Source organism: Perissodus microlepis, chromosome 18, assembly GCF_051167445.1.
Source record: "Perissodus microlepis isolate ML-2025 ecotype Zambia chromosome 18, ASM5116744v1, whole genome shotgun sequence".
Lineage (NCBI taxonomy): Eukaryota > Metazoa > Chordata > Actinopteri > Cichliformes > Cichlidae > Perissodus > Perissodus microlepis.
Window position 1 is genome coordinate 28467210 of NC_140478.1, and position 12642 is coordinate 28479851.

A 12642-nucleotide genomic window follows, 5' to 3' on the forward strand; every position below is an offset into this window, starting at 1 on the left:
TGCAATATTAAAGTTTCATTAGGATTTCCATTACGTTCCACAAATGTGTCCACACCACTTGGATTCATTGTGCAATATATTCATCTTTTACTTTCAGTGATTTCTTAAGCAACTTTGTAAAAAATTCCCTCAAGTTCATTTCTTACTTTGAACACAGCTGCAGTTCCATCTTCAAAGCACCAAAAAGATGATTATTTGTTCTGAGTAAGTGCTTGAATTCATCAAGATGTGGTGAAGGCTTACTCATCTGCTCTACTCCAAGCCACTCTCTTTCTTCTTTAGCTAAGATATATCTCTGTCCAGCTGCTGTTGACCATGTTGTGTTGTCAGGTCTAATCTCTTGCTTCATATCGAAAGTAACACATAGCTCAGCAAAGAGCTTATCACTGTCATCTGGCAGAACTTGGAGCCTCTGTTACCTGTTAAAGGACACGAATAGGTCAGTTTTGGTTTTTTGGACAAAGGGTTAATGACTGCCTGAAGTCTAAAACTATGGACATTACAGGTGATGATTTTCTTCCCTTGAGATGCTCTGCTAGTCATCTATAACAACAGCCTTCAGTTTCTGCTTGTTTGTGGATCTTTCTGCATTTAGTTTTGTATTTAACTGAACAGGATGCTCTCTGACTGACTCGTCCATTGAACAATGTCCCATTTCTTTGCTTGATAAACTCTTGGGTTGGTCTTGCAGTATGGTTTGGATTAGTATCCTTTTCCACCATGAAGTGCTGGCTAATCCGTTTTGCAGTGTTTGAGTGAATCTAAGAAGAGAGTATAGCTCTGCATAGTGAAGAATTCCCCCCCTGCTACTTCTGTCATCATCAGTAAATACCCTGAACCACCTTGAGTGGGCTCCTGTTTTCATTGGGTTTAAAAAAAATTCTGTCTTTTTTTTCATGTCCTTTTTGAAATTCAGCTACAACGGTCTTTCTGATGTTGCACTTCAGCCTCAACACCATGCAAACTAAACCCTTTAACCTGAAGATCAAAGTAATGAATAGGAAAAGAACAGAATTAAGTTGTTATCTGTGAAGTAGCTGGTTGTGCTCAGCGCTTGTTAACCTGAAGTTAACTGGAGAAAACTGATGACTTTTAATTTTAAGCTAGTTAGGACGAGGGAAGTTTTCAATATCTGATCATTTTTTGCTGATATTAAGATGAACACACAAAAGGCGAACTAACCCATGCGTTTACTCTCATTGACCTGTTCATAATAGTAAATCTGTGGTTTGAGAACTGACGCTTTAAGAAAATAATTGCATTCAGAACATCCAAAACATGTTAATTAGAAGGTGAAGTTCTAGTTTGATTTACAGGCAATGATAAGATCAAAGTAGCACTCGCCCATGCGCTTGACTTATCAGCAGAGGTTCCAAAAGTACAGAAAGTCTGTACTTAAGTAGAAGTGCAGATACTATTGTTAAAAAATACTCCAGTAAATGATGAAGTAGTGATTCCACTTGTTTACTCAAGTAAAAGTGAAAAAGTACAGGCTCTGAAATTTACTCAAAGTAAGAAAGTAAAAAGTATCTCTTTAAAGGACATTTCTACCAGCTACTTTTATGCAAAGCTAACTGAAACTTGCCATATTGATGTAATAAGAAAATAATATTAGTGGTTTATTTTAGTCTAAAATTTCATTCTTATAAATATTCTTATCTTGAATCAGATTAGCAGAAAGTGAGCAGAAAAAAACAAGGAAATAAAAGAAAATGCCTCTGCACTGCCTGCACTGTAGAGGGTGACTTTGACTCTAAACAGAAGAACAGTAGATGTGGGGTTTAACCTGTTTATCCCGCAATAACATATTTCCATGCAACCTTTAAATAACACAGATAGTCTACCTCAGTTTGTTTTGCAGCAGGTTTTGCAACATGAAGAAGACATAATGTTACATGTGACCAACCTTTATCTGATGTAAAAGCATGAGGACTTACATGTAAGCTTTAAATTTGCAGTTCAAATAGCAGGTTCAAATGGGTTTGATGTTTGAAGGCCCGGAGTGACATGAAATAGTACCTCCCCTCTGATGCATTAAAGCAAAGGTAATGAGCTGGTTTTGAAAATGTAAGAAGTAGAAAGAGTAAAAGTAAAAAGTTGTCAGGAAAAAAACTACAATTAAAGTACACATACCTGAAACAGTATTTGTAATTCGTTACTTCATACTCTGCTTTTCAGGGACTGTTCGTTGTATACTTTCACTGAGTCACATGCACTGACATCGTGTTTCATACCCTATGATCATAACCGATAGTTTTGCAGTGTAATAGCTGATGAATGTCTCATATTAGTGGTCAGGTTTCAGTTCGTGTAGGTGCCTTTTCAGTAACTCAGTAACTCTGCCTGACACTGTGTTATTTACCTTATCAGTCCATAAGTCCATATCCAGCTAGCACAAACAGAACCACCTATGTGCTTGGGCTAATTTGTTCCTTCCAGCTGAAGAGCTCTGTATTAACAACAAAGCTAATAGAGCTGCTCAGCAGCAGGGCTGTGGATGTACTAATAGTTAATCAGGATTGTTTTAACCATGGTGAAAAGTCATAGTAACATTTTTTACGCTTGTTGCTATTACTAAGAGGTTCAGAGTTTCCCTTTTTGAATTGATTTCAGAATCAATGGTTAACCAACAATAATCAATGTTGCTTGCTGTCTTTATTTTCGTTCCTCTGGTATTCTTTTCTCGATATTACCAGGAGTTAGAGCGCAGGTTTTTGTCTAAAGTAAAAGCCCTGCAAATGTTAGGCTGAGCTGTGATAAATGTAAACCTGTGACTGTGCCAAGAATTGTCAAATAAAAAAAATAAAATAAAAATAATGCATGATCCTCCTAATTAGTAATACCATAAATTTCACTCACGTCCTTTCCATCCTGGCTGCTGATTTTCCCACCAAAGACCCGTCAGGCAACTAAGTGGTTAATATTGTTTTCACAGGTTTGGTTAAATAACTGTTTTGTAGAATTCAGCAGGATAAGTAATGGACATTTGCTTAAACTTGAAAAAAATGTAAAACCTTCATTATCCATGTTTACTATTTTCTTACTTCCTTAACACTTTCCAAAACACACACACAGACACACACACACACACACACACACACACAGACACACACACACACACACATAACTTGAATCAGAGAGCTCAACAGTTTGCATGGCAGCCGCTTGGGACACAATATCCTCTTGTTTGTTGAGCGTCGCTCTAGTTGCGTCACTGGAGCTAAAAATACACCCCCTCAGCTACCGCCCTCCCCCCATTAGCTCCCCGCCTTCCCTGCCTCTCTCCCTCCGTTCCTGCCTGGCTCACATTGTGTTTCTGTACTTCAGTTACTCATCTGCAGGAGGGGAGGGTGGGAGGAACTCTAATCCAGGGTGTTTTACTGACTTCAGTGGGCACTAGTGATGTCATTGTGATGTCAATGCCTGTAATTGTAATCAGGCTGTAAAGTTGGCAAGTGAGCACTCTGATACAGAGAGCTGAGAGGAAAGGAGAAGCGGGAGCAAAGGAGATACAAGTAAAGCAGAAAAGGATAGTGGTAGAGGAGAGTTTTTGTAGTGAGGTGTCTCTCTGCCGTGGTGCTGGATTATTGGAAACCAGAGATGGCTGTAACTGGGGATGAGACTGAGTCAGGTAGAGCTTCTTTACATGTTTAATAATGTGTTCTCTGCAACACTCTGACTCTTTTCTCTGTGCTTTTTCGAGAGATATTTGTGCATGTTTTGATTTGATGTATAGCTCTAATTATACCTGAATGTAAGTCCTCTTAAAAGTATGCTTTTGGTATTTGGAGTTTCTAATTGTAAGAGGATCTCTTTTATTTAGTAAACTGTGAGAGCAGAAGCTTTTGTATTCAGGGGCATATTTATGAAATTGAAATTACTTTTACTTGACTTTCAATTTCATGCCTTGTGAAAGTGAAGATGAGTCTTTACACAGATCATACCGGTGTCCTTGCAGTTGCAAAACAGGAAAAACACTCATGACAGTTCAGGGTTGAATTCAGATCTAGCAAGTAAACAAGCATTTAGTTAGTATGCTCAGCGTTGCTCCATTCAGACTCTTTCTCGCTGTTGCGAGTATGTTCACACACACACACACACACACACACACACACACACACACACACACACACACACACACACACACACACACACAGTCTTTTAATCGCTACAGTGGTTGTTGGGCAGACAGGCAGGGAGGGGGTAATAAGTAAGGGAGAGGTGGGGAGGGGGTGGTAAGATAGTTGGGGGTTTGACGTCACTCCAGTTTCCTGGAACAGAAGCCAGGCAGGGAAGAGAGAATGCAAACGGGCAAGTGAGACGCACGCACTGACGTCAGCACAGCCCGAGTCACTCTGTTATCACAATGAGAGAAAAAGAGACAGACGCTCTGTGTGTCTGTGCGTGTTTGTGTGTTCGCACCTGCTGTGTCTCTTTCTGAATGAGTGTGTGTGTGTGTGTGTGTGTGTGAACAGCAGGTCAGGGCAGAGCAATGAAACTTCTCAGGAACAAAGTGAAAACGAGAGGGTGAAATGTTACGAGGCAGCAGGCAGAGCAGCACACAGTTGAGTCATGAAAGTGATGACTCAAATCAAACAGCTCATAAACCACATCCACAGAATCGCTTTGTTTTTTCAGCCTTCTCCAGAATTAGCATCACTTTCTTTTAAGAATTCGAGAGGCTACCAGTTATCAGTAGCACACAGTGGTTTACAAAAACGTCACCTCCCAAATGCAAGTGCTGTTATCTCGTTAGAGCGATACCAGATCTTGTGAGGAAACAAACTAAACTTATGGGTTTATTCTACTGAGAATAAACGCAGTCATATTGTTTGCAGTTTATCATATGTTTCAGTAAATGTTAGTATAATATAAAGGCAATAATGACTCTCTATTCAAAAATCAAACGGTGAGCAGCTTATTTAGATTGGACAGTCTGATAACAAGTTGTTTATTCTGCACCGCTTCAGGCTATAAAGTTACATTGCATTACATTAGCAATAGCAGGACCGAAGGTGTTTTAGAGTATTTGGACACAGCAGGCCTCTGACCTTTACTTCCTATGGTTAAAAGTACTTAACTCTGGTCCTAGAGCATAAATTCACAATTTATGAGGGCAAATTAAGTAAAAACAAAAGGAGATCTTAGTAATGTCTGCATAAAAGGAACAGAAATAGACTTTATGGCACTTGCTGTGTTGCTTAGTATCCCTCAGAAGTGGGAACTGCTTGACTTTGTATTTCAGCAGCAAAGTTTTGAAGTTTGTTTGTTTGAGCCAGCATCTTTTTATTAGAGCTCTTAATTCCTGCTTTTAATGTAATAAAATAATAAGTACAGCATAATGTTAGGACACACCTCAAGAATTTTTCTTTAAAAAAATGCAACATTTTGTATTCTGTGTTAGTCTGATGGTATAAGGATAAATTAAGCAGGTAAAGATTCTTGTACAGATTTAGAGTTTTTATGAGGAAAATATAAAGACAACAAAGATCAACAAAAAGTAAAAGGTTGCAGAATCTTGATCTCCTATTCTTTTGTCTGTATTCGTCTACAGCCGCTACTGGAGACATCCCCGCCTACCAGCTTCGTTCACCAAACTCGGGCCTGGCTCAGAGCATTGTAATGGCTGCGTCTCCAGGCAGCATGCAGAGCCCCTCATCACAGCACGCCGAGGAGATCACCCGCAAGAGGGAGGTCCGGCTGATGAAAAACAGGTAGGAGCTGAAGTAGAAGTAAGAGATTGTATTCGAGGTGTAAGATAATTCCTTGTCAGTAATGGAAATATGATTGCAAGCAAGCAAGGGAATAAATGTTGGGGACCCCCTAATTCATGCATATTGGAAACTTTGACTGAAGTGTTATTGTGCATGTCTGGAGGTTGCTGTTCACACTTTGTGTCAAAGCGACTATTCACAAAAGGTCAAAGCTAAAGATTTCTGCTTTTGTAGGTGATCAGCAGATTTTTTTAAAAATTTGAAAATGAAACACTGCAGCGAATCTCTACGTAAACAGATTCGTGAACTCATGAAAATCGAACTCAAAAGCCTCAGACATTGTTTTGTTTATGGATTGCGCAGATTGTGTCTTGACTCTCATATTATATTTTCATCTGGAGACTCATCCAAATTTTTCCTCCATTTCCTCCTCAGGGAAGCAGCTCGTGAGTGCCGCAGGAAAAAGAAAGAGTATGTCAAATGTCTGGAAAACCGTGTGGCTGTGTTGGAAAACCAAAACAAGACCTTGATTGAAGAGCTAAAAGCACTAAAGGACATTTACTGCCACAAAGCTGAGTAGCAGTGGCTGTTTGTGGTCATGGGCTGAAGACAGTTTACAAACTTCTACAGCAAAATAAGACAAAACAAAACAAAACAAAACAAAAAAAAAAAAAAAGAAAGAAGAAAAGACTCTGGAACAAAAACTACTTTCATCGTCTTTTATTCTCTGCTCACTCAGGCCTGATTTACGCCAAATTTCAGAAGTGTCGTAGGGAAGTAAAATAGCTTGAGCTTGCCAGTTTCGCTCTTGTTCTTATCTTGTGCTCTTTGCATGTGAAGACTCAAGTGTCGTACACATTGTGTTTGCTGTTGCTGTTGCGCACGAGCGAGGCTAACCAATGAGAGCCGGCTGAAGAAGAGGAACAGGAAGAGGAAATACAGGTGTTTCCTGAAAATGTGCCGCTCATTTATGGCAATTACGAAAAATCCTTCGAGGGGTCAGCCAGGTCCCGCAACCAGCATGTTTCTCTGAGGTCAGACGAGCTGCTACGCAGATCCATCAGCACTGCGACAAGGCAACTCAAAGTGTGTTTACCTGATTATGTGTTATTTATGCTTCTGTTTTTGGTCATTGCATTCCTTCATGCGGTTAAAAAAAGAAAAAGAAAAAAGATTTATCAAGCATTTTGTCTGTAAAGTGGATTTTCGTCATTGTTAGTTTGTTACAAAAGATCTTTTTTTTAATTTTAAGAAAACACTGGTAATCAACATAAAAATCCATTTGCGTTTGGTTGTGTTTGCACAGATTCATGAAATCTATTTCATACCAATATAGAGAGAGGCATTATCTGAATCACAGTATAGTTTCAAAGAATCAAATAATGTTCAAAAGAATCTTTATTTTTGCATTACTGAAGTGACGTTACAGTACTTGAAGTGAAACGAAAGAGCACAGTTGGACTTTGGACAAAGCACAGAAAGTAACCAAGGACACGTGTAGATATTAGAGTTTATATTATATTGCAGTTACCTGAATTTATCCCCCTTGGGGATAAATAAAGTTTTCTGATTCTGATTTCACATAAAAACGTATATATTCTACAAAGATAGTTGTTGTATGTTTTAAAAATTGAAATATCAAATTTGTAAACAATCATTTTACATTGAATATGGCCCCAAGAATAACTGTTTTGGTCTGCTGTTAAATACCTTTTTGAAATGATGAATATCCATTTTGGAATAAAACTGTATTTATGGCTTATTGTAATATTAAAATGCTCTGTTTAAAGGGTAATGCCAATTCTTTTGTCTTTTTTTTGTAAAAATATTCTTTCTCAAATAATGTATCATTTTGTGTTCATGTTTCTGGTAATATATGTAAAAGCTTTCTCTGTTTCTGTTGTAGCTCGCATTGTTTCCCTGATTATACTTCATTAAAATATTTGATTTTCTATGAAGAATGTAGACAAATGCACAAAAGAGCATTCCTCTGAGTAGCAGACCCTGACATCTGTTACAATGCGGCTCCCAAAGCTCTTTAAGTAACAGTAAGGGATCTACCCACTGGCTAACTCAGTCATAACAGTATCAGTCTTGATAGTTGCCACCCAAACAGTCTGCTACTGTTTGTGATCTCAGACGTGCGCCCATTCTTTTAAATTCTATGAAAGGAAAACATCCAGGCCTTCTATATCTCTATTTCTTTAATATCAGATGAGCTGAATATTTTCCGCACTTAGTTTTTGCTGTTTAAAATGGCTCAGTCTTCTACCAGGTGTTCTGTTGTTGATGTACTTCCTCATTTGAATTGTAAGAAATATTTTTGTTTATCTAATAAAATATACAAATGTGACATGGATTGTGTGATAATGTTTAGCTCACATACTGCTGATGAAACTCCCTCAACACTGAAGCCATATTATGTTAGTGCAGTTAAAGCTGTGCAAAATAAATCTGCACTTTACAGGTCCATAAATTGTTGGACAAAGCCACAATTTTTGTGGTTTTGCCACTGTACACAATAAAACTTATATGTAATTGAAGTGCAGACAATCAGAGGCTCAAAATTCATTGGACAGTTGACTGACACATGGCTTCATGACCAGGTGAAGCCTGTTCCCTCATGTTTTATGACAAGTGAAGCAGACAATCTGAAGTTTATTCACACTGTTGAATTTGTAACTTATAGCTGGTCACTGTAACTTTAAATATAAGGGCCACAGAGATGTTAATGCAAGTGAGTGAGGCCGTCATTAAGCTGGAAAATAGAGTAAAAACGAATAAATAAACATCCGAGAGAAAGCAGGAACTTTAGGAGTAGCCAAAAGGCCTGAAGTCAAATAAGGTGCATGATGACAGAATCATTTCCACGGTTAAGAAAAACAACATCGCAACATTAACCAAGTGAAGAACTTTCTCGATGAGGTAGGCGTATTATTGTCAGTGTGTACTATCAAGAGGCGCTTTCTTAAACGGAAACACAAGGTGCAAACCTTCGGTTATGCTCAGAAGAAACTAAGATGAACTTGTAGCATAAAGATAGAGAAAAGTATGGAGAAGGAGAGAAACAGCTCATATTAAGAAACGAATCACATCGTCTCTCAGACGCGATGGAGCCACTACTGTGGCACATGTATGGCTGCCAGTGGAAATGGACCACCATACTTTATTGATGGTGTTTATTGATGAGGTGACTGCTTATAGAAGTAAAAAGATGAATTATGAAGTATACTGGGTTACACTCTCCACGTAGATGCAGCCAAATGCTGCAAAACAGTCCTAATATTTTAAAATGATTGATTATGGTGTTTAAAGGTAAAGCTACAAAACTGTGTCTTTGCACAACAACATATGGGCTTAACTATATAAATAAAATAAGGGAACTATATTATATTATTGCATGATTATTAATTGTATAATCATATATAAGCAGCATATTACTTTATTAGCTTAGGAGAGGAGAAAATGGGTGGTAGCTTGAATCATTTTAAGAATTGTTGGGTAATTTTAACCAATAGGGATTCTTCCCATTTCCAAAAAATGTCAGAGACAATAACACCAGTGTTTTCTTATTAGGACATTTTCAAGCAATCTGATGGGTTTTAAAAAAAACTTGGTCTTCAGTTCATCAGACTGAAGAACAAGACCTAAAAGCACCAAATGTGACTTATTGCAGCAACAACAGAGAATATTTGTATATACGGATCTCCAATAGCTGCATAGCTAAAACCTCAAATAGTAATTAGACTAAAGCCATAGTATTAGCTGAAGTAGAAATCGTATGGATGTTTATGACTACTTCAGAAATTAGGAGCCAACACAGAGCTGTAATATATGGAATATTGTACACACTGTAGCTGTTGTATTGTACTTTCTCTATTCATTTCTTCACTTGCCTTCACTCGCTGCTTTTGTATGTCAAAATTGTGAAAGCCCTCATAGAACAAAGATCAGTTTCACAATATGAACGCGGCATACACATACTTCAGCCTCAAGGCTAAAGTATTCAATGCAGTTAGGTAACTGCATACATGTACCTCTGCAGCGCAGGCATGCTGTGTTAGCAAATAGTACAGCACTTATGCCTTGAATGCTAACATCTGCACTGTGTTTAGTTTAGCAAATAAAAGGAAAAAACTTAAAAGCCTTGATGGCAAATATTTGCCATATTCATTCGTGCTAGTCAGGCATACTTTTCTCATAAGAAGACTGATATTTCCTTCTGCAGTAATTTACAGTTGAAGGTATGGCTCTCTTCTGGGACCTCCCTACACTTTCATGTGGAGCATGAAAACATCAGCAACACTGGCTGCGGACTTTATACTGATTAAATCGAAAACTCAGTGAAAAGAGGAAGCGGGGGTGGAGGAGGGCTGCACAATGGCTTGCAGAGGTAGCAACAACTGTAAGAAGGCTAACACGAGTGAAGTATGAGATTTGGGAGCAGGATGCACAAAACTGGATCGGCTGAGGCATTAGCTAGGCTGAGCTGATATACTGGGACCGTGGGCGAAGCTTGACCTGCCTGAACTAAGCTCAGTTTAAGGTTACAGTGATAAAGATCAGCTTGGCTCATTAGTCTCAGTGTTGTAGTCTATTTTCAGTGATGTTGCAGGGCAGATTTTATGTTAGTCGTTTCATCTTTTTGTTGGTTAAAGTGATTTCTTTGTATCTAAAATGTACCAAATCAAGCAACCAGTGCCTTCTCCATCCTGATGCTGCACTTAAGTTCAGCATCTAAGTTATAAAGCATGTTGCTACTGTATCACCAAGACATTCCCAAAGGTTTTTAATACTTTGCCTTGTAAAAGAGTAGCAGTTTTGTCTTTGTGTATATCCTATTGTAACTCTATTGGCAGGGACAGTGTGTTTGTACCTGCTTAAAATTTCCTCCAGCACCTAAAGGTCACAGATTATGTAATGTGCAGGCTGAAGAGTAACAAACCTCAGCTTTTATTTTGCTTCCCCAAGCAAACCAAAGGTTAGTTCCTCTTTGGAAAGTAATAAACCTTGTTTGCGTCAAAGCACATTAGATGGAATGTAAAGAAAAAAAAAACATATTCTAAGAGGGCAGAAAACAAATGTTTTAAATAATACCTTTCTTCTAAAGACACATATTTATAGTGTGGTGTTTAAGATAAAAACAAACTACCGACAAATAATGAAGCTGAAAAGCTGCTTCATGAGCCAACTAAAATTTTTAGAACGAAATTACTCTTAACAGTGGAAGCAAATGAGGACAGTTTCCATAGCAACCTCATAGCAATATAACAGTGACCTCAAAGGGGTTGATGGTAATAAAAGCACAAATAATTCTGTGTGATTTTTAATTTAAATTGGATTGATCTCTTCACCTTATACCATATGTTGCAGTCTCATACACTCACCAAAATGAATTATGCATGCACACGTATTCTGTGCTCTGCACTGTGGATTCAACTTCAATGACAATGACAGACAATTCAACTATTGAAATACAGCTTCACTCTCTGTTACACACACTTACTGCCAAAAACCATAAAACCATAGTTATTCATGTTCTTATTCTCTCTCTCGCTCACACACACACACACGCACGCACACACACACACACACACACACACAGCGGATCGGAGAAAAATGCCTCCGAGGGAAACCTTGAACGCTGCTGTGCATGAAAAGACTGCAACTCCCCAACGACGCAGCACCAAAAATATTTTTAAAGCTAACACACATATTAACATCATAATTAAAAAGCAAATATATAAATTTCAAGTCAAACTTGTGGAACAATTTACCCAAACTCTAAAGCCAAGCTGTTTATGACCCCTACTTTTATGCTGTTTACAGAAAAACAAACCAAAATGGAAATTTTTAAGCGTGGGAGTCTATTTAATGTTTCATTATCACTCTTTTCAAACATCTTCATGGCCTTTGGTCAAGTGTGGTTTGAGTGGAAATTTCCACCTAGAGACTGGCTGCCTACCAGTAAACTGGGGCCCACTACCTTGACAACATGAACAGCGCCTCCACTGAAGAAGTCAAGGCGGACCTCTGCTGTTCAGTACACGATACTGCAACTACCCTCTCATAATTATACTACTACTACTACTACTACTATTTTTTTGTACTCTGAAAAATGTCGATGGCCCTCATGTGTTAAAAAAATTACCAGAACTTATAAAACACATTCGATTCAGTTTTTATAACAAAATTATTTTACTGACAGCGATCAAATAATCTATGTAAACTCTTTTACAGTTTCATACAGAGTAATTGTCCAAGTAACACCTGAAAAAAAATTCTTGTCTACAGATTTTCTAATAGTGATCCCTTCCTTATCCCAGTTTTAAAGTTAGCACCAAAAACATTATACCTTGTATACGTTAAAGAAATAATGTTCGATTTGGTGCTAAATTACGAGTCTCTTAGTTTGGCCTGGTGTACATGGATGTAAGTAATACACAGACTCAACTCTACCTCCCTTTTTTAATGTGTTGTAAATAATTACCTCATTTTTCATGTGTAACTGAGTCAGAGCAGGGGCTATTTGTAATGTTCACTGCGTCTGGAGAACACAGAGATTTCAAAATCAAAGTATTCCTGGAGAAAGATGCGACATTTGGTGATATGCAACCAACTGATAGCTAGGAATAGTGCTTGTTATCTCAAGTGTTGCTATTTAAAGTATATAAATTATCTCTCACTTTTTATCTCTGTCAAACTTTTTTTTAATTAAACCTTTGTGTTCAGATGACGTGTTATTTCTTATATCTTGCTTGGCTGTAGGTGCTTATTTTGTCAGCACTATGATGCTACATTTTCACCTGCAGACATGTATAACACGGAAAAATCACTGACAAGATGTAACCCAGTAAAGAATTATTGTGTTATTTGAGAATGACGAGTACTTTCTCCATTTGGTTCTCCAAGGACTAACTGTCAAGGA

At 38.0% G+C, this 12642-nt stretch overlaps 1 protein-coding gene across 3 annotated transcripts in view; it reads left to right on the top strand.

Annotated features, from left to right (window-relative positions):
* The window catches only part of crema (cAMP responsive element modulator a), a 16131-nt gene extending 8064 nt beyond the window's left edge, over positions 1 to 8067 (top strand). For 2 of the 3 annotated variants that reach the window (XM_084911403.1, XM_084911405.1), the window contains 2 exons: positions 5555 to 5714; positions 6150 to 8067. In XM_084911403.1, coding sequence (XP_084767529.1) covers positions 5555 to 5714; positions 6150 to 6294 — 305 coding nt within the window. In that variant the 3' untranslated portion in view covers positions 6295 to 8067. Of the gene's footprint in view, positions 1 to 3338; positions 3632 to 5554; positions 5715 to 6149 lie in introns of those variants that run through there. The other variant, XM_084911406.1, reaches the window with a different exon arrangement.
* Positions 8068 to 12642: the final 4575 nt, after the last annotated feature.